At 36.2% G+C, this 26,409-nt stretch overlaps 3 protein-coding genes across 5 annotated transcripts in view; 1 reads left to right on the forward strand and 2 right to left on the reverse strand.

The window, feature by feature from the left end:
• The window catches only part of LOC116177053 (lachesin-like), a gene marked incomplete at its 5' end in the record, with an annotated part of 91,685 nt that overhangs the window by 34,812 nt on the left and 30,464 nt on the right, over positions 1–26,409 (forward strand). Inside the window, 1 exon segment of the mRNA XM_031495917.1 lies at positions 12,179–12,343. Coding sequence (XP_031351777.1) covers positions 12,179–12,343 — 165 coding nt within the window.
• LOC116176994 (serine hydrolase-like protein) lies at positions 19,216–21,666 on the reverse strand. Its single transcript, XM_031495850.1, has 2 exons — positions 20,608–21,666; positions 19,216–20,558 (listed from the first exon to the last, which is right to left on the reverse strand). The coding sequence occupies exons 1-2, from the start codon at positions 20,654–20,656 to the stop codon at positions 19,711–19,713; spliced, it is 897 nt and encodes a 298-aa protein (XP_031351710.1). The 5' UTR covers positions 20,657–21,666; the 3' UTR covers positions 19,216–19,710.
• On the reverse strand, positions 23,270–25,871 carry LOC116177032 (serine hydrolase-like protein). Of its 3 annotated transcripts, XM_031495899.1 has the most exons (3): positions 25,787–25,871; positions 24,185–24,300; positions 23,270–24,129 (listed from the first exon to the last, which is right to left on the reverse strand). In XM_031495899.1, exons 2-3 carry the CDS (start codon positions 24,231–24,233, stop codon positions 23,294–23,296), a joined length of 885 nt encoding a protein of 294 aa, XP_031351759.1. In that variant the 5' UTR covers positions 24,234–24,300; positions 25,787–25,871; the 3' UTR covers positions 23,270–23,293. The 3 variants fall into 3 exon arrangements, with proteins under 3 accessions (XP_031351759.1, XP_031351753.1, XP_031351766.1); XM_031495893.1 differs by lacking the exon at positions 25,787–25,871 and having other exon boundaries at positions 24,185–24,340; XM_031495906.1 differs by lacking the exon at positions 25,787–25,871 and having other exon boundaries at positions 23,270–24,124; positions 24,185–24,242.

The following is a 26,409-nucleotide window of genomic DNA, read 5'->3' on the forward strand; positions in this document are numbered from 1 at the left end:
CATTTTTACACGTAAGATCTGTATATTGCAAATGAATTTGAATACATTATAGGTAGGCAGAAAATGCAATCGTTTGCAAAGAGGTTCGAAAAGTTTGCGATTGACAATTCATTATTTGCAATCACTTTATCCAAAATGAACTCGGGCGCTTAATTTTAACCGTTAAAGACTAAGTGAAGGAAATAAAAAGTCGCGCTGTAATGAAAAAGGTTGTTCCGCAAACTGTTGTGTTTTATGTTCAAGTCTTGTAATATTTATAGTATATTTTATCTTTTTTATTTTCAAGTTTACAGTAGGTTTTATGGTCAACGGGCTTTTATTCGTTTTATTGCAGTTTGTGGCCTGCAGATAGATTATGCCAACAACATTTAAGGTTCTTTACAGTTTGGCAAAAGCAATAAACCTTTTCGTGTACTTCTTCATTTCATTTTGTTCTCGTAAACACATAATGTAACTACTTTATAACAAATTTCTATTTTAACGGAAGTGGAAGGATGTAAATCCGAATCCCTTTCGAAATATAGTATAAAATCAATTTTTCGTGACTTACTACACACCCCATAAATCACATCTCCTGAATATTGCACTTGGAAATTTATATCAATTCTCTTTTTCATATATGAAGCAGCGCAGATGCGTAACAATAAATGTGCTGTCACAAACACACTCTCTTAAATCTTGGTGATAAAGTGATGGATTATTTCGTTTAAAAACATTACTTATAGCTGTTCAATCCGTTATATTTTATTCGTGTCAATTAATCAACAAATGTCAATTAGATATCCCCTTTAATCACTATTGTTTTAGCGTAGCTATCCTTTGCCACGATTTTTTGTTCGACCGTCACTCTATGTGCATTCTCATTTTCAAACTTCATTTTTACTCGACGTTTTCAACAAGATTATGGTGACGTTTCTACAATTAATTGTGCAGGAATGCTTCACTTCAAATACGTATTAAACGTTAAATTAATTTATTTAAATTTATGTAACAACAGCCAACAATGACAGCAGAAATAATGAATAGAACAATGAGATCACAAATTACTTACATATTACCATGAACCAATGTATTATACATCATATAGTTAGTAGTTATCACAAATTAATTCTTTTTTTAAATTTTTGTCTGTTAGTCCATTGCACAACATTATTAATATGTTAAATATAGTTATGAGTGGGTAGTGTGGAAGAGCAGATCAGGCGTATCCTCGTCTGTATCTGAACATCGCCCAATTTAGTTGCCCTTACTTTTTATACTATAATTGTGTTAATTTTTTAATTTTTTGTTTTTTTGTTTTAGTTGACGGGTTAACTAAATAAAACCATTATTATTATTATTATTATTATTATTACTTTACTCACTAATCGTCCTGAAACCTTCATTTTCATGCCTACTTTCTGTCAGGAAATTTTAGTTTCATGACAGTGGCAGAGCAGACTAGGTTTCCTGCCGCTTGTCACTTTACTGGCCGCACCTGTCACTTTACCGGCCGCATTTGTGACAGTTCCAAATGTCTATAATGGCTCCTGTCATCAATGGCAGATTGACATTAATCAAAAGTTCTATATAAAACTCGCCAGTAAAATCGGAAATTAAAGTACTCGGCCCCAAAAGGGCCTCGCACTTCAATATTTCCTCGCCAGTAATGTATCATTTTCCGGACTTTTATGTGAATAATTATTCCTGTAAACAGAGCGTCTTTTGTAAATTATATTTACCCAAAATCGTCGTGAAACCTGCATTTTCAGGCATACCTTGTGCCAGGAAATTTTAGTTTCCAGAACAGAGGCAACCAGACTACTTTCCTTGCTACTTGTGCCTTTACCGGCCGCACCTGGCATTCTACCGGCCGTAACTGTCACTTTTCCGGCCGCACTTGTCACTTTACCGGCCGCACCGTCACTTTACCGGCCGCATTTGTGACATTTCCAAATGTCTATAATGGCTCCTGTCATCACTGGCAGATTGACATTAATCAAAAGTTCTATATGACAATTGACATTTTATATTAAAATACGATTTCGGGTAAAATTTAATACAAAATTCGTCAATAAAATAATGTACTACTTGACTCGGAAATTAAAGTAGGTACTTCAATATTTCCTCGCCAATAACGTGTCATTTTCCTGACTTTTATATCTATATTTTATATACATATAATAACTATAGTGCCTGATATTATATAATTAACTCATAACTGGTACGAAAGGATGTTTTAATCGCAAAAAAATATAAATATCAAATGTACGTACACGAATAACTCATCCCGAGACCACACCACATCAACAAACCAACGAGTTGTCTCACTTGCAGTCGGCTTTGCGGTTTTCGTAATGTTATGAAATGTTAATTAACTACGCAGTGTGTAAGGTTATTGGTAAAATTGTAGTGAGGTCTCTATATACTGTTAACAATAATTACGAAATGTACTTTGAAGTAGAACGAGAAACAAATTAACTCTAATTGTTCTTTAGCAGTTCGAGAGTACAATTTCCAATTCGAAATTGCTATCGCTGAATAGACCGTTTGTATTTAATTAAAACGGAAATGCTCCGCGTGTTCAGCCAAAAATAGTCTCAAGATCCTTCCGCTTAATAGTAATAAACATTATCTATGGTTAATTAAATTTTATCGGAAAGTTTAATAATATTGAAAATTCTTGTTAGCGGAAAGCTTTACAGCTCAAGAGAGATGCGTTGTAGCGAAGGAGCTTTTTGCGAAATATCTTAAATTCGTGCTTTTTACCCTAAAGGCCCCCCTTCACGTGCAGTTCTTATCTTCGCTCCCAGATTGAATTCCTGGCGCGCGCTCCCAATGTGTGACATGCGTTGCATCTACACGTTCGCGCTTGATTTTTAATTTATTTCAGTTTTATTCTGATCGCGGGTCTAGTAGTACAACAGTGCTGTTAAAGAATGAGTTTGAAGAAGAGGAAAGCAATTGCTTTTTTGTTGCTGGTGAACGACGAAAGGGAAGTAAGAAGAAAGAGAAAAAAGTATTGGTCGAAACTATGGTATTTGAGAAGAAATGAATCCACACACATTGCTTTGTTAAAGGAGATAAATCAAACAAACCCTGAAACCCGGGAAACATAGGACTACCCATTCTAAATTTCATCAATTACATTCTACTAAAGCTATCTCTCTTTTGCACACCTTAAGCGTACTACCTCCGCCTTTGTCATATTGTGTCAATCCCGATGTGAGAACTGAGCCGCATCTACATGCTCACATCTTGCTGTTGCTGCATGTCAGTTTGCGCCAGGAATTTAGTCCGATTTGATTTCTTCGCTCCGCGCCGCAACTGAAACGCGCCTGGCATGTTCAACCCCTTCGCGTGCGAGTTTGGATTTAACTGAAGGAGCGTCAGTCCAAAACTGACATAAAACTGCACGTGAAGGGAGGCCTTAAAATATTTAATAAAATTAATATTGGTACCTGATAGAACATGTAGAGTGTCATAATATTCGTATAACTCACAATTGGGGCTTTGATGCGTATCAATCTCTCCATTAGAATTTTAAATTTCTAAATTTCAATAACACATGGGAAACGAAAAACGGTCGGCAACGGATAAACTAAAGTTAAGCGGAAATATAAAGTACTTACTTTGTACATTTGTTTTTCCTTTATAACAAACGGAAGCATGGAATTTCCATTTTTTTTCAGGTCTTTAGCATCGCCGGTTAATTTGAATAAACTATTTATTTTAGACACCTTCCCATGGTCCTCTTTGCTTCCCAAATGCAAAATAATCAAAACCCAAGTGTTAGCGCATTTTCCAAGGTCACTTTCTCTGTCCGTTCGTCTGTTCGTCCGTCTGAGACCTTTTAACTACTACTGCAGCTTTCAATATTTTTAGTTAGTTCTTTTTGCATTCGGTAGCTTCTAGCCCTCGCGCCTGGGCCAAGCAAAATCTTTATATTAATAATAACAATAATTAATAATATTATATATTAATGTGCGCATGCGCAGACTGCTCAATGACGATTTATTGAGATACTTTTTTTGAAATTTTAACCACATATTTTACCTATACAGAAGTTTGTCTTCATGTCGCTACCTTTGACGTTCTTGTTCCTAATAAATAAATCAAACTCGCGCAGCTTCTCCGCACATAAAAATGTTTCAAACCAACATGCGCAGAGCGAAAAAACATGTGTAATAGCACGCCGCTTACTCTGTCTTCTGTGGTATACTGTCATACTGAATTCAATCACGTAGACGCTGTACTAAATACATTTTAACCTTTGAAAATCGTAGAGTTAAACTTCTGTATAGCGTAGAGCATTCTATATTCTGTACTTTTAGTAAACGCAAACGTATCGCATATTCTAAACACCAAATGTGCGCATGCGCAGATAGCGGAAATCTAACTTTCTTATTTAGACATTTCTTTGAATTTTTAACCATAGATGCGAAAAATAATGGTAACTTTCTTATTTATAATTTTATTATATGACCTTTTGGGAAGTCCTTATCAATTCATGGAAATGTGCTAAATTTGCTCACCTTTTTACTTGGTTTTTTTAATACTGAAAGTTCCTCTGATACGAAAAAATCTAATTAAAAAACATACCGTAACAAATGGCCGATTTTTACCTGGCGCACAAATTATATACAAGGTGTTCAGTGACGAATGGCGAAATATTGAAAAATCTGACACTTCGTTAAAGCAGGGATATTTATAGGAGGAGCTCTGGTGTGGTTTCAGTCAAGGAGACAGTTAAAAATTATATTGAGTTTTCTCCACACTCACATTAAAGAAGCGCTTAACAATATTTTTTTAGAAACGTTTTATAAATGTTGATATTTTTTCCAAACTGACTCTTCACTTTAAAGAAGTAGTCTTGGCTTTGAGTGTCTGTTAGTAGTTAGTTGTGCCAGACAGTCACACGACGCGCCCGAAGGTAAGGATTGCGGATATGCGTATGAGAGGTATGGTGATAACAGATAAACAGCGTTTTTGAGAAACATACCTACCTTGTTTATCTGTGTACCTGTTCACCAGGTTATCTGTTTACCCGTTTACATTATGTAAACATGTTTTATTTATCATTGTTTTTAATAGCATCCTTTTAGATAAATAAATAACCGGGTAAATAATAAATAGACAACCAGAATCTGTTTCTCAATAAAGCTGTATATGTTAAAGCGGGTGATCAGTTATCGTCATATGTCCACACACGTATCCGCGATCTTCCCTTTCGCGGCAGTCTGGCACGTCATGTGACTGCCTCAGGTGGCCCTTAACTACTACTCCTGTATCGAGACTAAGAGATTCTTATTCTTGATAAGCTAAAGGAATAAAATAATTGAAGGGGTACAACATAAACATTAATTGTGGTTCAATTGAGGGTAATGTAATACAAAAATAAATAAATAGTTCCAAAATGGTACAAACAATATGGGTGTAACTCGATAACTAATTTAAATTCAATAGATTTACCAGAAGATCAACTAGTAGTCAGGGAAATAAGAGATATCTGGCGAAATATGGCTTCTAAAACAAAGTATGCTAAACTGCCAAATGACTATTCAAACAACAATATTAATTACAACTCGACTGTATCGAAAGCTAATGTGCACAAACCTTACTTCAAGGAGTTGACTAAAATAAAAATATTAGCTTTGATTTTGGTGACCTCTAGCAGCAAAATAGCGAACTATGAAATAATAACTCTACCAATAAAGCTAGTTGAGAAGAACTTACACGAGAAGTACACAGATGGCGTAAGAATGCCGAAACGAATAAAATTTTAAATACAAGTGCGGGGTAAGTAGGTTCGAACCTTGATCTCTACGGTTTTTTTCTGAGAATAGGAGAGAATTTAATTAATTTCTCTTTTACCGACTCGTTAATTTTTAATCAAAATTTGAAAAAAATATTAATTCTGAATTTAATACTTCAATTATGTCTGGAGAATTTGTAAGACTTGCATAAATTGGTGTACCTCTGGAGTATCCTAATATTAGAAAATACACCGCATTTTTAAATAATGGAAGAAATATTACCATCTGGACTACTTACTTTAATGTCACTAAAAAATTACAGCGGGTAATTGTTATAATGATTTTATTTTATAGCATATGTTAAAATGACATTTTTTAACAGGTTTGAATGAGTAAGCTAAGCCGTTCTTTAACTATAAGGGTAGATAAAGTGATCACTTTAACCGTAAGGGTAGATAAAGTGAAACAGATGAGTGTGCGTTCTAATGACATCTGTCATTCTTATTTCAAATGCACGATATAAAATTACGTCAAGAACGTATGACAATTCTGTTTCTATAGCAACGATCGCGACGGTAGAACCTAAGCTTGCTATTTTTGACGTCTCTAAATTAAATTCAGAATTGTCAGAAGCGTTACAATGATTTATATGGCTTTTGCTATAAAATAAAGTTTTGTATTATACATAAAGGGAAACTAAAATATCCCTTTATCGTCTTGTATAATAAATAATGATTTTTAGATTTAGATTATTTAATGTAAGTGGTTACAACTGTTATTTTCTTAATTCTTATAGGGCTCGCAAACTACAAGAGCCTCCAGTGATCCCAACTAGAAACAAAAATTTCGCGTCCAAAATGACGAAATATTCAAAACTACAATGTAACCCTACCGTAGTCGAAATGAAAATTTCAACAACACTGAAGTGAATATTGCGCTAATGAAACTTAAATGAGATATTGGAGAGGAACTTTACGACTGTCATAAATCGTGGTGTGATTATGGTGCGATGTGCACATAATCCAGTTTCAAATCTTGGCAATTTAATAATAAGATCTTTCCGGGTCATTAGAGACGATACCATCATGAAAGGCTTGATTTATTCCGTCCGGTATTCTAAAATTAAAGTTAAGCTGATTCTTCAATAATGATCTTTCGGTGAGGGACTCTATAATTGAGTGAGTGCAAGAATAAATGCGAACAATTGCGCTGGTAGATACATTTTCTTAATTATTGCTATTGTCTATTGCAACGTTCCATTAGAACACGCTTTATATACCCCTTCTTAAGTTTGATGATAGGAAATCGCTTTTGGTTATCAATTTCGTTTAAGATTTTTGTCAGCCATCTAGTGAAGTTGAATTTAAAATCGAATCGCTTAAAGTAAGGGATGCCGATATACTCTTACGATGTTTTTAAATTATCTTTTCCAATCGTTTTCCGGCTTCGTGTTTGTTTCATAACGGCTTTTTAACGCTTTTTTATAGCACCTCAGATTCACTTAACCACAGCAGATTGGCTTCGATATCTTCAGAACTTCAACTGACAGAACGCTAGCCGAGTGGGGGTTAAGGTTTTACTTGATTCAAAGAAAAAAGGACAGAATCATACAATTAATTTAATTTAAAATAGATCTCCTGTTTCAGATTTCTGTCTGTGAAAAGCGAGAAGGAACTTTTAACTCTTTTTGTCTAAATTCCCATAAATTTTATTTCTAGCAGCGAAATTACTCAATTTTATTATAGAAGTCCACTCTTTAGCTGATTTATTTAAGGCGGCGTAACAATGGTCGTAATCATAAAAAGAGAAAATTGTTATCGGTCATCGCATTAAAACAATAACTGCTGGAAAGGCTGGGATAATTTGTAAGGGCGCATTATATTAAAATGTGGGGGTTTAGTTCGGTTCGTGACCTATTTACATCCTATTATTTTAAAGCAAATATCCAGATTATACGTATGAATACTAAGTTTGGATTAAATTATGTTACAAATTTTAAGTATCGTTTTACCCTTTCATTATTCACTATTTGCCAATGTGCCTCTGGTTCCCGTTGCAAGATTTAACAAGTTAAAAAGTAATCGTAAACGATTTACATAAAGCGCATTTCCACTTGCATTCATTTCCTATTTGTAAGATGCAACTTCTATTAAAATCGTAAAAATCCGGCCACAAATATGAAAGATAGCGTTGCACATGGGCAATCCATTTTTGACGTGCTACTTCAATTTCAGTTTATGCGAAGAATTTCATTTCAATGCTTTTCTAAATAAGAAAGTTGGAACTGTGCATGCACAAACCTAAATTTTAAACTAATGTTAGATTTTCCTTTGTTCCAAGCGCCTAAGTATCAAATTTCACTTAAATAGTTCCATAGATAAAAAAGTTGGCACTGCGCATTCGCAAAATAAAATTTTGAAACTAGCGCTAGATTTTCCTTTATTCGAAGTGCTTATGTATCAAATTTCGTTTAAATTCTTCCATAAATAAAAAAAGTTGGCACTGCGCATGCGCAAAACCAAATTTTGAAATTGGCGTTTGATTTTCCTTTATCCCAAGTGCCTCTGTATCAAATTTCGTTTAAATTCTTCCATAAATAAAAAAGTTGGCACTGCGCATGCGCAAAACCAAATTTTGAAATTGGCGTTTGATTTTCCTTTATTCCAAGTGCCAATGTATCAAATTTCATTCAAATACTTTTATAAGTAAAAAAGTTTGCAATTCGGTTTATAAATGGTCGAGATGCGAAAAAGGCACTGTGAATTTTGAATCGATTCGATTCAACTTTTGGCATTGCGTATTATACGGCTAAAGCTATGCCCATATTGAATTTCATGCAATTCAGTTCATAACTAACGGAGATTTAAAAGCGATCGAACATTTCTAAACAAAGTTATCGTTCACACGGACAGATAGATGGACAGACAGACAAAGGAACAGACGGAGAGACCAACCGGCAGGCGACAGATAGCAATGCAAATTTATAAACGATCTCTAGGATCGTTAATAAACGGCAAAAGTGTAAAATTATGGAACATGTAAAAAACGGTTTTTTGTTTTTTTACAATAACTTTTTTGGTAAGCGGTACAGAAAAAATTCCTTCCTTGGTACAAGACTCGACACCATAACGAACCAAATAGCGAAAAAAGTAGAACAATAGCTCTTAAGATAAAGAACTAGTAGCGTCGCAAAAGTAGCGGACGGACGGACGGACGGACGGACAAAGTGGCCACAATAGCGCATTTTTTTTTATTTTTGTGGAAATGCGCTAAAAAGTACCATTCTATAAGTAAGCAAGAAGAATTTCGAAACAAAAATTTGATTTTAGGAAGCAGCAAACAAAATTTTGTAACAGTTTATTTTCCTGTGCGAATTGTGATGTTTCACAATGCGTAGGTTTGAACATGTTACCTCCACGTCCGTACGCCACTGTTTATTCATTTCTCACGATGAGAGTGGAAAATGTTACCTCCAATTGTGTTGATTTTTCTTACTGATTCGTTGACTGTAGTTGTAGCTTGTTGTATAAATAATCTTTTTAGCGCATTTCCACAAAAATAAAAAAAAAATGCGCTATTGTGGCCACTTTGTCCGTCCGTCCGTCCGTCCGTCCGCTAACTTTGCGACGCTACTAGTTCTTTATCTTAAGAGCTATATTGTTCTACTTTTTTCGCTATTTGGTTCGTTATGGTGTCGAGTCTTGTACCAAGGAAGGAATTTTTTCTGTACCGCTTACAAAAAAAGTTATTGTAAAAAAAACAAAAAACCGTTTTTTACATGTTCCATAATTTTACACTTTTGCCGTTTATTAACGATCCTAGAGATCGTTTATAATTTTGCATTGCTATCTGTCGCCTGCCGGTTGGTCTCTCCGTCTGTTCCTTTGTCTGTCTGTCCATCTATCTGTCCGTGTGAACGATAACTTTGTTTAGAAATGTTCGATCGCTTTTACATCTCCGTTAGTTATGAACTGAATTGCATGAAATTCAATATGGGCATAGATTTAGCCATATAATACGCAATGCCAAAAGTTGGATCGAATCGATTCAAAATTCACAGTGCCCTTTTCGCATCTCGACCATTTATAAACCGAATTGCAAACTTTTTTACTTATAAAAGTATTTGAATGAAATTTGATACATAGGCACTTGGAATAAAGGAAAATCAAACGCCAAATTTCAAAATTTGGTTTTGCGCATGCGCAGTGCCAACTTTTTTTATTTATGGAAGAATTTAAACGAAATTTGATACATAGGCACTTGAGATAAAGGAAAATCAAACGCCAATTTCAAAATTTGGTTTTGCGCATGCGCAGTGCCAACTTTTTTATTTAGAAAAGCATTGAAATGAAATTCTTCTCATAAACTGAAATTGAAGTAGCACGTCAACAATGGATTGCCCATGTGCAACGCTATCTTTCATATTTGTGGCCGGATTTTTACGATTTTAACAGAAGTTGCATCTTACAAATGGGAAATGAATGCAAGTGGAAATGCGCTTTATGTAAATCGTTTACGATTACTTTTTAACTTGTTTGCTTTGCCTCTTATGTATAACATGGTAAATAAATAATGCAGTATTGGTATTTGGTATGTCCAAAACGTAATTTGGGTAGATTTATGATAAGAAACATTTGAATATCCAAACCAGCATGACTGACCGTTAACGGCGCCAAGGAAACCACGTCCATAATAAATAACGAGGTGCAGTGGTCCACCGTTGATAGCGACTCCCAACGGTGGCACCGACGACTCTAGCGAAACCGTAGCTTTAGACAACCAGGTCGTATCTCACGACTCTTAGGCGACTTAACCTTTCAACGCAAAATTAGAAAGACCGTATCTAAAGATCACTCTCCCACAAACACGCCAGGGCCGTATTGAGGTCATAATAAAATTTTTCTGTCCCCGTTACAAAATTAAAAATGAACCGGTAAAGTTATAAGGAAGTAGCGCGAATCAGCGTATTGTACTAGCTTAGCTTAGGAGAATGGATCTACACCCAATTCAATGGGTTCTTCAATTTACACATTATGATTTATATAAGGCATTTAAAATTGATTGAATCCTTTACGACCCATTAATCAAATCTTTACGTTACATTTTATACAAATTTTTTCTACATTAAATCTTAAAGATATTCAATGTATTTTTTGAATACAAAAATAAATAGAACTAACTTTGGACTAGAGGTTTTCTCGTTCATGGAAAGGATTGATTTTCTTAACTTCTAGATATAGCTTGGTGGTTATAGCACAGCTGTTCTTCTGGTAATAAATATATTACTTTAAAGGAATTTTTTTCATGATTGCAATGGGCTCGATTTCGGTGTTTTGCCTTTTACTTGATGGCGGAAATCATTTCTGAGACCGTAATTTGTATAGACTCAGTTTAATGAACAGTTTAGCATAATTGTAGAAAATCCTTAGTAAGCAGAAGCACAACAAATGTTGCAAAGACGTCTCCCACAAGAAACCGAAACTTTGTTGTGTTTGTTGTTGAAACTGTCGACAGTTTTAGTTACAATTTTGCCACTTTTAGATACTATTTAATTATCCTAGTTTTTCTTTTACCCCCAATGAGGAATTTGTTCGATCAACACATTACTTTCGTTTTCGAAAAAAGTTTTGATTTATTTACATTTGCAACTATCATTTAATTAATTTTTAAATTTGCTTCCTTCCTTAAACCATTACGGAACAATGAAAGTGTAGTGAAGAAAAATGCGAAAACCTCGTTCATCGACTTACAGACAACCAACTTGTTTTTTAAATGCTACTAAAACAAATATTTATCTGGAGAATACAATTTCACTCGCTAAAATATGTTGAACCTGACAATTTCTACTTTATTTCCGCGAAAACTCCACTTAATTTCTGAGATAGTTAAAAAAAATTTATCTTTTTTACTGTCGCACACTCATAAAGATATAAGATTACCTACACACATGTACGTCATTCCCCACTGCAGGTGAAATTGTGCAACTTCTCGAATATCTTTCCTGGATATGCCAAAACTGATTGATAACCATCGTGCCCGTAAAGTTAAAACAAGAATTTGCTGGGAGTTAAGACAACTACTTTTTTTCTCGGCCTTGTCTCGTCTCCATGGAGATGAGATAGAGTTAGGTGGTAGACCTTAGTGCTATACTATAACAAGGATCTGCTTTATTAATGAGAAGTTTTAACTTTTAACAACGGTTAAATGAATTTATATTTTATTTGTTTAAATAATAAACAACAATAGGTACCCACAATTGTCAACACTGGGCGCTCACTATCGCATTGTAGCCTGCAGACCGTTTTTTCAAGACTAACTTACATTAGGTCACGAATCGGTTTATATTGTGGGCTTCCTACATTAGTCTCTCGAAAATTCGTGTACTATTTCAAGCACCACGTTAACGTTATGTTCTATGTTAATAATTACATTATCCTTTGCAGCAAATCTCGTGGGTACGACGAAGAGACTGGCACATATTATCATCGGGAATGTTCACCTACACTAATGACGAAAGGTTTCAAATTTTACATTCTGAGGGATCCGACGACTGGACTTTGCAAATCAAATACGTTCAAAAGCGAGACAACGGCACGTACGAATGTCAGGTAATGTCCTTTTAATTGATTTTTATTACTTTACACAGTTCATATGATCATATCTCAAAAAGGATCACATGTTAATCGTTCACAAACTCATTTCTTATTGTCTCGAAAACGAGTGCCCTTGTTATACCTAAACAAGTCACCTAAATTAAATAATTAAATTGCAGGTTTAGCCTTCTCTTTTCAGTGTTCCAGCGTGTGCACTTTAGTGTAGTAATCCATATTGCTTCCGTTGGCTCCAAGTTTTATATATTTTATTATTATTTTGATTTTTATTTTGTTTCTCCCTTACGAAATGGGCGAAACCATAACTGTTCGTTCATTACTGATAGGGTCCTATTCCTCGCTATCGCTCGCATCTAAATGTCTCTGGCCGTGGAAGTTTCCGTTCTGACAATGACACGACTCTTGAATTCATTTACAAAATCAAATTACGCCGATCAATGCACTGTTATTGATTACTTATTAAGACATAACGAGAAGAATCAGTCATTGATCCTTTTTTGGGTTACCTTCGTATAGATTCCTAAGAAAACTGTGCGGTTTTAAGCTTGTTATACAAGAAAGCAGTCAAGGTTATTTTTGTTAAATTTTATTTAAACGTGGGAAGTTCCGGGAATTTTTTGGGTCTTTATCTGTTATTAAATGTAAATGCTTCTTTTAATAGACAGGTAGATGTGATTTATCGCCTGTTCTGTGTAGTTAAGAGAGATGAAATTTTATTTTTCCTAGAATTTAAGTTTGAATTTATCTCTTAATGTCTGATAACAAATTGATTTAGAAAAATAATCGACCTCTTCTTTTGTTGGCCTAATAACGTGAGTTGATAGAATAGTCTTTGTTGTTAACTGTACATGATTGGTTGTTGTAATTTTTATTATCGGAAGAAAGGTTTCGCCTTAACTAGGACGTTAAGAAGAAAAGCGTCGCTTTTTATCACGCTCAACGCAGAACTACGTTTCATTGAAGAATTTAAACCAGCTTTTTGCCACAATCTACTGAAAACCAGTGCCGGTTTACCGGTTAGGCACGGTAGGCACGTGCCTAGGGGCGCCTACCATTTAGGGGCGCCAGCCACCATTGCCACCACCAGGTATCGTACGCCATGAGCAGTACGCACACTGAATACGATTTTTTAAATTTAATTCCTTAGTGTTGTATCATTTTTTACGACAAAGATTAACAGTAATTACACATTCATTTTGAAATGTGTACATTTACCTACTATACATATAACAGGATATGAAAACTGAGAAGCTGCAATTTTTGTATCAAATTGATATACGTAATCGCAGAGCGAGACTACTATGAACTTTTTAAGAAATTCTTTCGGTAGAGTGACACTTAATCCTGGACTTAATGAATTGGCCCCATAAATGTTGAGGAAATTTTGGATAAATTTGCTTCAAAAAAGGCTAGAAAAAAATGTTATAGAGAACTATGACTTTTTTATTATTTAAAAACACCTTTTTGGTTTCGGTTTTAGAAAATTATTATTTTTTGTTATCTAAAAACGCAAATAATACTATTCCATTTATTTTCTATTAAAGACTAATTTTTTAATAAAGGATTTTTAAGTGTCGGGTGGGCGCTTAAAGGGCTGCGCCTAGGGGAGAAAATGTTCCTAAACCGGCACTGCTGAAAACTACGGTTTTTTGAACATTTAAATCAGCTTTTAGCCACGTTCAGCGCCGAATTACGTTTCGTTGAAGATTTATTCGCTTCTTGGGAGTTCCATCGTTGAATTACGGCCAGTTTATTATTCATTTGAAGCCATAGCCAGTTTCGAAAGTTTTCGTTCACTGTAAGTTTGAAGATTGAAGAAGTTTCGTTTGTGAAGCCAGAAGCCGAATTCCCGGCTAATTATTTTTCTACGTTTGTTCGTGCATAGTACAACGCCGAGGTTTTTTTTGTCTTACCGGCTGGAGGATTGTCTAAAGTTTTGGCCATATATGATAGTTTTTTTATACAACAATCTTTTAAAAAAGTGGCGTGTAGGTAATCAGAATTACACTACAGTAATCTAAGATAATAGCGCAAGGGGTACCGATGAAGAATGTGCTTGTCAGTTCGAATACGACACTTCGCGTGTAGTTTATTGACCGATTGTTGTTTATGCTTAAAGCTACTTGATATGTTGTTTGTTATGAATTTACTTTTGCCTCTCCCTGGTCCTATTGTTCCCCATCCCGTAGGATCACCCTCATCCGGTCGTAGGAGAATTCGCGCCCGAACAATTCACTATCGAGCAATTCCCGTCGGATAATTCGCTTCCGGAAATTTCGTACCCGGACTCCTAGTACAATTCGCTCCTGCAAAATTAGAATTGTCGTGGAGCGAGTTATCAGGATGCGAATTGTCCGAAAGCGAATCATTCAGCCGCAAATTGTCCTGGGGGCGAAATCCCGGGGGGAATTATGCTGAGAGCGAATTATCCGGGCGCGAATTGTCCTGGGAAACGAAATGTGCTGGGAGAGAATTGTCTTCAGTACGGATTATCCGGGCGCGAATTGTCCACACAACCCCTCAACCGCGTTACAGCTGTATTTGACATCTGGGATTGTCACTGATTAAATATCGTGACAGTTCTGTCAATAAAGGTCGCTGACACGAACCTTCATGTCTCATCACCCGTCATTTCAAAAGGATGAAAGCAAGTACCGGCGAACGTGCAGAAACGTCTAAGCGTCACCTCAGAGTTAATACAACCGCAAAAGTGTCTGCTTTTTAGAAAAAAAATTCCCCTTATGTGAGGGTTTTGTCCGTCTGTCCTCCTGTCTATCTGTTCTTCATGAAAACAGAAGACAACGATGCCAAACGTTCCTCAATCGATTTCTACTAGTTCAAGGATCAGTGCTATTTAATTTGAGCCTAATTAAAAGTCGTGTTGCCGAATACGAGCGTTGCAGTAAAATTCCCCTACTAAAAATCGTATGCAATTCTTCGTATCTTGTTATATATTATGGTAATTTAGGAAGGGGCGCAATTTTAATGCTTACCCTTGGCGCCATTTGGGCATGCTACGCCACTGAGTCTCAACTCATGTAACTTGTTCCGTAGTGTTTACCACGTGCAAGGTTTTGTACGAGTTGTTTGTGTACTTTAGTGAGTCCGATTTTTCCATAAAAAATAAAAGAGTTGTTTAAACTACTTAAGGCGTGTTTCGAGGGTTGCCATTCCGCTATCGCTGCCTAGAGTTTGCTCACCTCCGCCTTGCTAAAAAAATAGGCTCCAGCAAAGAATTGTACTAATACGGACGGCACTCCCAAAGTTAAATCCTGAGATTGAGGTCGCATTCACGGAATTTACCGAGGGAGGCAAATCTTCAGACTTGTTTACGAGCGGTTGCAAATGGTCTCGCTCTTTGCCTAGAAGGGAAAGGTGGGAGAAGCTTTTCGCTATCTCTAATTAAGGATTGAGCGACTTAAGATTAAATGCTTTTTTAGACGTCCAGCATTTTAAGTTGATTTTAAAACTAATATATTCTTTGTCGCCCTCAGAAGATTTGACCATAGAAAATGAGCCCTAGAAGATTCTCAAGCGGAATAGTCACCGCGCGGGAAATTTAGTTAAAAAAAACCCGATTCCGTACTTTTCGGCTCCCATAAAACTCGCCCCCGGAGTATTTGCTCTCAGAAGATTCTTCTTCAGAATATTTGCCGGCAGTATCTTTGCTCACAGGAAATTCAAGAAATCGGCTTACACTTCCGAAAAGTGACGTCACTACCTTCGATTCTACACCAACTCTCGTAAGGACTGTATTCGATCCCATACCTCTGGTGCACGTGCTCTGGTGGAAATATAGGGATAAAAATAAAGTATGTATTAGCGCATTTTTAAGAACTACAAAAAATTGAAAATGGCTTTAAAAATTGTTTGTGTTCAAAAATGTTCCTGTTCCTGGTATGAATCTTTCGGGGGCGAATGTTCTGAAAGTGGAATATTTTGGAGTCTTTGGGGGCCAATGTACCTGCGGGCGTGTTTTCTAGGAGGAGACTTGTCTCAGGGAGAACGCACCATTCATACGGAAACAGACTTAATGTATTCTTTCGCGAAGGATCCAGGAGGGCTTTGATGTATTTGAAGTTAGCGTTCAACGTACGTTATTACGCTTACCTGATGCTGGAAAGAGATTGGAGTAATACGTGGAACGCTAATTTCATTATTATTCATTATTCATTACGAAACTCGCCAAAGCTCGTTTCATAATTCTCATACTCGTGTGGCCGTCATTAAATACTCATTGCATAATATACTATTATGAAACAAAATATCGAAGAAAGAGGATTTTTTAGAGCTAGTGTTGTTTTGAAGTCGTGTTGATTAAGTTGACCAACTCTTTATACGCCCCGACGTAAAAGTGCTAACTAAATTACATTAGGGCAATTAAACACATTTATAGGTAACCTCCTAATTGCAAACTTACTGTAAAAAATTCGTCTTCGTTTTCTCCAATTTTAATAAAAGGCTTAAAGAACCCATATATCTCTAAAGTGAAGGTTTAATTTATCGTTTGAGATAAATTTGAGGAAGCGTATGGAAATAATGTGGATGAACCGAAACTCTAAGAAATGGGAATTGTGCTCTTTGTTGTAAATTGGTTTATTTTCGGATGATTACAGAAACTTTCGGTAGCATGTAATAATTTTACATTCTTTCGTAAATTGATGCGGCGCCCAGATCCACAATGGCGTCGCGTTTAATTCTTTCGATCTTTAGTAATTTTTTTCCCATCAAACCTGGCGTATAAGAGCTCAGCTTATGAACTTTTTCAAAACTGTAATCTTCGTTGAAATCTCATTAAATCTAGGCACGAACTTTACGAACTACATCGTCAAGAAAATTCACATTCTTTTTACAAGGTAGGAAAAATCCGAAAGCAAGAAGAATATTAGTCATTTTCTTATTTCTCTAATTCACAAACGAAGGAAAGTTTTCCTTTTTTCTTCTTAAGCAGAGCGCATATACTTTATCGCGCCATCGTGATAATCCCAACACGTACATAAAGAATAGGCCATTTTTCTTACAAGCCTAAGATGGAATAATAGTATTTCCATTTGAATGGTTAAAATTTTTACGTAATATTCGCCGAGGCCCTTTTTCGCAGACGTAACTCATATTAACGGTCATAATCTAATTTTTATTCCGGTAGTTTGGTTACCGCAGCAAGCAAAACCGGAAGATTCAGGGTTGCCAACTGACCTGGATGAACATCATAAATTTCAACCTACATCTTACTATAAAACGTTTTTATATTTGTTTTTATGATCTTTCGACTTTTATATCTCGGAACACATTGTTACTTTTTCCTTTTATTTCCTATCTGATTGATTTTCGATTTCCACACCTCGATCTGTAATGTAAGAATTTCCCATTAAACACGTCGTTAAATTAGAACAAATTTTTCACCTCTCCGTTTATCGTATAATATAACGTTGACAAAATGGAATGGATATTCAGCTAGGCAACATAAATTTTATCAAATACACAATGGTGTATTTGTGATAACCTTTAAATCGAAATTGTATGTGTTCCATCATTAAAATCGATACGAAGTAATTACGGCACTGGGAAATTACTAATTATCTTGCGTTACGTTGATTACAACCTTCTACTCCTATTACCTCAACAACACGGACTTTTTTGATATCGTATTTGTGCCAACATTGGCTAATCCCAATGGAGCTAAATCTCGTTATAAGGTCTATAAATCTGCATGATATTGAATTTTAAAGCACTCATTCACCATTTTCACTGCTGCCTGTTTCAATTGCTTATATATTATTTATGGCGTTACATTTGCTACTCGTTACTTGCGTCACCTGTAAATAAACAAGAAGAGGATCAGAGCGATCGTTAGCTACTAATATTCTGCATCGACAAATAAATGCACATATATGTCTATAGTAAGTTCTACCGACAACATTCAATTTCATCGATACCTTACCCTGGTATCCATACCATAACTAAAATTATGATTTTTCCTAATAGTCCAGTCAAATTAGCTCCAAAAGTAAGATAAACTGGATGTTGTCACTTCAATCAACGACACCAAGAATCATAGTTCAAAAAAGGGGTGTAGGCGAAATCATTCTCGAAAAACTGGAAATGGTTTTAATCCCTTTATTTGGATGTAAAAAGCATTTTTGCACCAATTTTCTGCTTGTGCTGTATGAGGGGTGTTGCAAAAATCTCGAAATTTTTTGAATTTTTTCAATTTTTCTTTAATAACTCTTAAACGATGCATTTATGGGAAAATTAAAGTACATACAATTCTACGTCGAATCACATATTTAAAATTGAGTAAAATGGTATGGAGTTATGGACGGTATGCATGTTCAAAAACAACCGTTTTCCAATTCCTTAAGAAAAATGAAACTTTTTAACCATATTCCAATTTCGTAAATGTGTAATAAAAAATGCTACTCAATACAGGTGCGTACTTTTTTACGGGCCATATAAGCAAATAAAGTTGATGATGATTTTTCGAAACAAAACGTTGTGTTAAAAATTCTTGGCCAATTATAGCGTTGTGCGCGGGTGCACCACCCTGTTGAAACCAACAGTTTCCAACTTTTGTCGATGATGAATTATCCGAAATGAAACGTTGTATCAAAAATCTCTCACCCTTGTCTTGTAGTGACCACAGTGTTTTTTTGTAATTTTTCTGTAACGGCTCAAATAACACAAGGAAAAAATAAAAACAAAATCAACAAATTTTATAACTGTTTAATTGCAGAACTTTTCCCTAATTTGACTATCATCGTGCCTTCTATGGTTTCCGAAATATAGCTCTATAGTCTATAAATACCCAAGAGTAAACATTTAGTATTATTTATTTGTATCGCTCAGAGTAATTAATCGTAATGCGCTCAATAGACCAAGTATGGTCGGCTAGTAACATAGGTATATTTACCAACAGATTTAGATCTATTTAATGGATAAGTATATAATACAATTATATTTTTATCACAGACAAGTATATGTTGCCTGTGGTATACAATCAAAATTAAACATGTAAAAAAAGTGAATCGAATTTTCAAAAATTATATTTGTATTCGTTATTTCCATGTTAATCGATATACCAAATTTCGTCACGAACTTTCGTTTGCAGCCTCGCTTAGAGACCACGTCGTAGGTGTAGTGGTAGTGTAAAATCAAAAAGAGTATACCATAAAACAGAATACTGACGAAGTTCTTAAATACAACATTTTTAATCCTCAGTGTGTTTGAGGTTTTGGTTGTTTTAATGATACATTTAAACCTTAGACCCTTAACTTCGAAACGTTGAACGTCTTTGTTACCTTAATCAACTTAAAGGTATATAAAAAAACAATGCATATATTAAAAAGGTATACCTAATATAAATATTACAGATTACTTTTTGGTTTTAAAAAATCACATATTAATGGCGCCACAATTTGGGGACAATTGGCATGCATGTGGTGATTTCCGTCTACAACTTTGGTAATACAATTGGTGGACAGTTTTTCTAATTTGGCTAAGAATTCTCGATCAGGTGGAGGCATTTCTGATCGCGCCGCAACGATGCTGAGCATTGGACAACGAATCGGGTGATGTTTTATAAGCCGGTTTATAGTATTCGCGTTTAGTATAAAGTAAGGGTAGATTTTGATCCGGGGATCGCCAGCCATTTGATACTTTCCTTCAGCCACTTTTAATAGATTTCGCTTATATATGCGTTCTGCGGGTTCTTGAGCAATTTCACCGTACATTCGTCTATCAAGCAGAGCTTTCAGCCCTTCGGCATAGGTAAAGGTTGGCGGTTTGGCGGTGGAAGATCTAGCCAGCAACTTACATGCTCCGTCAATGTGATGTCTCGAATACGCCTTGAAGACTTGGGCTTCAAATGAACGAAAATAGTTAGCATCAATCAGAATTAATTTGGAGACGTCTTCCGGGTAAAGCTGAGTATACGTCAGCAGCAGACCTCCACCAAAACTGTGTCCCAAGAGAATAATATTAGTACCTTCTTTCAGGAAATTTACAACTAAGCGTATCGCCATGATGAAATCCCAGTACCCACAGTCCACATTGGGTGGTAAGTGACTCGAGGTTCCATGACCGGGAAGGTCGACGGCTATGTAAAAATACGATTGTGGCAGCAGCGGCAATAATTCAGCAAAAGATTCAATATTGTCAAATCTACCGTGAAGCATTAATATTTTGGGGTCCCTTTCATTTCCCCATGTTCTACCTAAAATGGTTAAACGTCAAGAGGTAGTTTAATAGTTAACTGTACTAACCCGATATGATCCCCCAAGGGACTGAAATAACTATTTCCTTTGCAATCATTTAGTTACTAATTGAAATATTTGTTTCAAAGTTCACATATAATACTTAAAGTTCGGTTTGGTTATCATGGCTAGGTTTCACAATGTGATAAATGACATACAATTAAATAAACAAAGTAGCCAGAAACTGAATAGGTGATATTATTCTAGTGATTACAGTGGTTAACAGGAGGCCATTTGATCAAATTAGCTAAATCTTTTTTTGTTTATTTTTTAAATAGAGCATCATTTTTTGACGAGTATTAAATTTTTATTTGAGTCAAGCTACAAGGACGCATCAAAAATGTGATGATCGGGAAAACACCCACTTTCATACGAATCTGACAGATTCTTCTCATAACTCACTTTTAAAACGCCAAAACTGAGTCGAACACATCAAACACTTAAATTTATGACTGCTCGTTTCTTGTATACAATTATTTCTTTATTCTTCATAAAACTTTTAAACCCGATATTACATGAGTAACAAACTTATTCATAAAATCAAACTTGTTTCCAGATTACTTTGTTACATGAAGACGACAAACTTGTTCTTTTTTTTCAATAAAATCACATCCTGCTAGACTACCGGTACAAAATAGCGTCACATACTTTACTCTTTCTTTCAAAAAACCTCGGGACAGTCGCTTTGACTTAATCCCAGCTATTTCAAAGAGAATCCTCTTCCACTAATTAAGTCAACCTCGTTGTTCCCCGGCGATACTCGAAACTCCGCTCTCGTCCCCCGAGTTGATTTACAACTGCATTGCTCATCTCGCACGTGGCATTGTTTTTCGCAAAAACAATTACTTTTTGTCGTGTAATAACTTTTTACACCTGACCGGCAAAAAGATGTTCCGTTATATATGCGTTTTGACCCTGGTTTTTGACTTTATCACAAAGCACAGCTAATAAAAATTAAATGACTTAACTTGAATTACGGTATATACAGGATGTTCCGACTACCATTTCCAATATTCCGGTCCAAATTACGTCAAAAACACGTATTTGTTTCAATACAGGGTGGCCCCCTCTCACCTTCGGCATTGTTTCAACTTAGAGAAACGACACCCCCAAGTAGTTTCCACGACATCTGTTTATTAGCCCATTTTTGGTCTCAAAAAGGAGAATATAGTCGGCTGTTTGAGTGTGTTTTAAACTATTTATCAATCGATCGAGACCTTAGTTTGAAAACCGAAGGTCCGCTCGCGAGCACTTTTGGTGCTCGAAGCGTTTACTTAAAGTGCTAGGCGCACGAGCGCTTTTTTCCATTAGCAAGCTCTTTCTTTGCTCGCGAGATCTTTTTCCGTTCACGTGTGCTTTTTCCGCGTGTTTTTTTCCGCTCTGAGGGTTTTTTCGCTCGTGAGCGCTTTTAACTGCCTTTTCCGCCATCGAGCGTTTTTTTCCGCTTCCGTGCGCTTTTCCGTTCCCGAGCGCTTTTTCCGCTATTGAGCTCTCGACCACATTTCCCGAGCGCTCGCGATAAACTGCTCGAGCACTTGTAGGAGTGCTCGGAACTCGTAAGAGATTTCGCTTTGCAAAACAGCTCGATGCCGAGCATTTTTGAGAAAATTAGAGCACTCGTCCCTCATGAGGGAGAGAGGGGAAGAGGGGGGAGAGGGAGAGAGAGAGAGAGTGTGTGCGTGTGCAGTTGATGGGAAAGAACATTTACGGCATTAAAAGCATAAAATAACCTTGTAAATAAGATCACTACAATCTCTGGTACACCGCATATATTTTTAAAGTATAAACCCCAGTAGAAACATGTCCATTAATAGCTTTGACCTGATGGAATGCCGATACTCCTGAACACGTGGGTGAATCTGCGCCTAATCTGGGACGAACTGCATATCAATTTACCACCATATGTCGCGGTTTTTCGATTTTCCGTCAAGAAAGAAACTGCACATACCAAAGATTACCAAACTTGCCATAGGGGAATTATCCACCGCGAGGGTTTCCCTGGAGATAGCGGCAGTTCCAAATAATACGGATGAAAAAAGGTATTGTCACGTATTTGTATTTATGTAACTCAGAAAACTGTAAAATATGAGGGCGATGTGTAAAAGATTTTGAGTAGCAAATTAACTTGTTTTTTTATGAAGCGGCAAAGCTAAGCGATGGATGCTTTATAGGGGAGTCGATGGTTTCCGTCGGTCTGTCCGTCCGTGGACACTATAACGGCCAAATGCTTGGGCCGATTCGGTTCAACCCCCGACATCTTCATCCTGATCTTTTGTTGGTGTTGGTGCCATTTTGATTCTATAATTTTCGTAATAAACGCTCGTACGTAAACGGGACAAGGGGGAATGCTGCACCAACCAATGGGGGCGAGGGGGGGGGGCGTGAAAGTCATCCCTGTCTGAGCGTTTTAGGAGCAGTGGAGGGCAATTTAGATTTGAGTTGACGACTCCCAGATTTAATTGTCGGTTTTATGCTGATCATCTGAGCGCATTACATTTCCACTGTGCTAAAAGGGGCACTGCCGAACATCCACACCGATAAGTGTGTTTTTTTAAATTGTGTGACACGAAATAATTAAAATTCTGAGCAACTGAAGAATGGAATTATTTGTCTACGTAACACATTTTTTATCATTAAGACCTTTGCTTTACTTTCTGTCAATGTATTAAAAATAAAATTATTGATACCGGAAATATTACAAATTACATTTTAAACTTAAAAAATCACAAATTAGGGGTGCGACAATATCGGGCGAATCCGAATGTACGTGGTGACCACCATCGACAAATTTAGTAACACCTCTCCTGTTCATGCCTAGAATTTTAGTCAGTATTTCTTTATACTCTATAGGTACTGTAGATCTTAGACCGAATATGTTGAGGGTTGGGCATATAATAGGACATTTTTTCCACATATGGGATGACGCTGAGGCGTTGACAAATATACAAATGCCAAGTTTGGTTAATGGGTCAGTTAGCGTATGATATTCTCCATCCAATTCAATAATGCTACGCTTGTACAGTTTTTCGGCTGCTTGTCTGGTCATCCCTCCGTATAATCGTTTACGCATAAAGTTTTGAAATCCCTTCTCATACGATTGCGTTGAGGTCGTTTTGGTTTCTTGCAGTAAATTACACGCTTGTTTCATGTAATTTCTGTAATCATTTCTAAATGCTTTAATGGGACGATAAGTCAAATAACTGGGGTCAATTAAGACCAATCGTGAAATTTCGTTGGGGTACAACTGTGAATATACCGCGGCAAGCTTGCTACCAAAACTGTGACCTATAATAGTAAGTGCACTTTCCGTTAAGAAACGAATAGTCAAGCGAAGAGCGATCACATAATCCAGGAAATTCGAAGCCGTAGTTTTCGGAAAATGTGTCGATCTACCGTGACCAGGAAGGTCTAAGGCTATGTAACAGTACGAGCTTGGTAACAAAGGTGCCAATCCACTGAACGATTCTGAGTTATCAAATAGACCGTGCAACATCAATATCTTGGGATTAGCTTCATTTCCCCATACCTGAGCTGCGATAACGAAACATTAAGAAAGAATCTGATTCTGTAAACGTCTAAAACTCACCTGCTATATACCCCCAAGGAACCGGAATCTTTATTTCAGTTGAGCACATTCTCTGAATAACTGCACCAAGTATAGAAATCGTCTTTTCCAATATTTAGCATCTTTATATGTTTAAACTTAAACAGGATTCAAGTGATACATTTTAGCTACATCATTATATTTTGTTGACATTATAGATAAAAGGTTACTGTTAAATGATATACCACGTATCATATACCAGCTCTTGGCAAAGTTACAAAACACACAACAATAGCCCCAGGAGATGACCTTAACTTTTGGGAGCGAAAAACTGCAAAATATTTACAGGTTATGCGGTTTTGGTGTAAGTTTGCACCGAAATAAAATTTTTCCCTTATTCCAACTTATGATTTCGGCTATGCCAATGAACCAAAATTGAAATCCGGGAATCCGGGCTCCATTTGTTTGTAGAGATGGCATTACCAGGGATTTTGAATACATTTCGTGCAGGATTTCGTCCAAGGAAATCTTTATCAATATTAGAAGAATCGAGAGCTTCTAGGAACAGTGGATCTAATCAGGATCAGCATTTGTATTTTTAGTAGCTTTGCAAGAAGTTTTACAACTCTCTTAACTTCTCTTAACGATGGAATGCACAGCACCCACTTGTCCCATGTAAGAACAGAAGCTCGATGAGGTTTTATTTTGAAGTTCGCAAACAGAATTTCCTGATCTCCCGAAATATTTGCAAAGAAACCAGCGAAAGCATCTTTTTATAGTTTTAGTCTAAGAATTCTGAAACAGAGCAACGGAAACTGGAACAAATGGAATATTATTATTGGAGTGTTCAGAATTCAGGGCGTGTTTTGATCGTATTTGCCACACTCACAGCCGTTGGATGGAGTGTGGGTGATATACACTATGTCCAAGGTCTATCATCTTGGAAACCATAGAAGATACGACGATGGTCAAATTAGAGAAAAGCGGCGCAATTAATGAGTTATTATGATGTTAAAAACAAAAGCTGAAAATTCTGATTACTTTCGAGGATATGCTAGAAAAAATGAAATTTGTCGATTTTGTTTCTGTAATGATATTTTATCAGATACAAGAAAATTGAAAACACTTTCAAATTGCAGCATTGAGAAATTTTCAATACAATGGAGAAATCATCATCAAGTTTCCGACGCAACAAAGACAATTGAAATATCTTGACAGAAACGGTTAAAAACAAAAAAAAGGCGCTTATCCCTTGCCGTACGTGTCATCCATTTTAGATAGGTTACGGGATGCGTATATTAGTAGTTTGGATATTGAGTCAGGGTATTGGCAAGTTCCACTCTCATACTCATCTCTTTGAGTATACCGCTTTTACTATTCCTGGACGGGAGGGATTAATTTGGCATTTTTGTATCTGGATTTCTGGGTGCCGTTCGACGCGTATTTATTTTGTTTTATCCAGCCCAGTTTGGGGATTTAAAGCGTTTATCTAGTGCAAAATTTAGGAAGATCTATTCAATAAAAGTCAAAAATCTTACAGCAGAAACCCAGTCCTTACAGGTACGCATTGTCAAAAGTGAAGTATGCGCTCTTACACTCTAGACTATACTAATTCGTTTTAAATAGGGTTTTTCGTATACGTACATCACTGGATATCCTACTGTTGGCAAGAAATGATATAGAAATCTAATCACCAACGTCGGGTTCAATTTCTTCAGCCCCTCTTCATGGTATCCCTATCACCGTCGATCATCTTTCCTCAACCGCCAATCGTCATCTCCCAGCTAAGTTTTTTTGTGTGTTGGTGTTGTCCCTAGGAAAAGAACAATCTTTAATTAAAAGAAGATCATTTGTAATAACATGCACAACGATTGTCCTTCAGACGTATATACACATTGTTCACCAATCAGCTGGCCAGATGGGCGGTTTCTCCTAATGTCAGTTTATACATCTTGGAAACCATAGAAGATACGACGATCGTCAAATTAGAGAAAAGTGGCGGAATTATGATGTTAAAAACAAAAGCTGAAAATTCGGATTACTTTCGAGGATATGCCAGAATAACTGAAATTTGTCGATTTTGTTTTTCTAATGATATTTGAACACATACAAGAAAATTGAAAACACTTTCACATTGCAGCATTGAGAAATTTTCAATACAATGGAGAAATCATCAAGTTTCCGACGCAACAAAGACAATTGAAATATCTTGACGGAAACGGTTACGAACGGCGAATTTTTTAAATTAAAATTAATGTATCTCAACA

Source organism: Photinus pyralis, unplaced genomic scaffold, assembly GCF_008802855.1.
Source record: "Photinus pyralis isolate 1611_PpyrPB1 unplaced genomic scaffold, Ppyr1.3 Ppyr1.4_LG1, whole genome shotgun sequence".
NCBI classification, from domain to species: domain Eukaryota; kingdom Metazoa; phylum Arthropoda; class Insecta; order Coleoptera; family Lampyridae; genus Photinus; species Photinus pyralis.

Excerpts from the sequence above, each read along its gene's own strand:
- LOC116176994 (XM_031495850.1), bottom strand. The coding sequence starts at position 20,656 with ATGATTGCAAAGGAAATAGTTATTTCAGTCCCTTGGGGGATCATATCG. Across the intron at positions 20,559-20,607 it reads CCCTTGGGGGATCATATCGG|GTAGAACATGGGGAAATGAA; the intron begins GTTAGTACAGTT and ends TAACCATTTTAG.
- LOC116177032 (XM_031495899.1), bottom strand. The coding sequence starts at position 24,233 with ATGTGCTCAACTGAAATAAAGATTCCGGTTCCTTGGGGGTATATAGCA. Across the intron at positions 24,130-24,184 it reads TCCTTGGGGGTATATAGCAG|CTCAGGTATGGGGAAATGAA; the intron begins GTGAGTTTTAGA and ends TCGTTATCGCAG.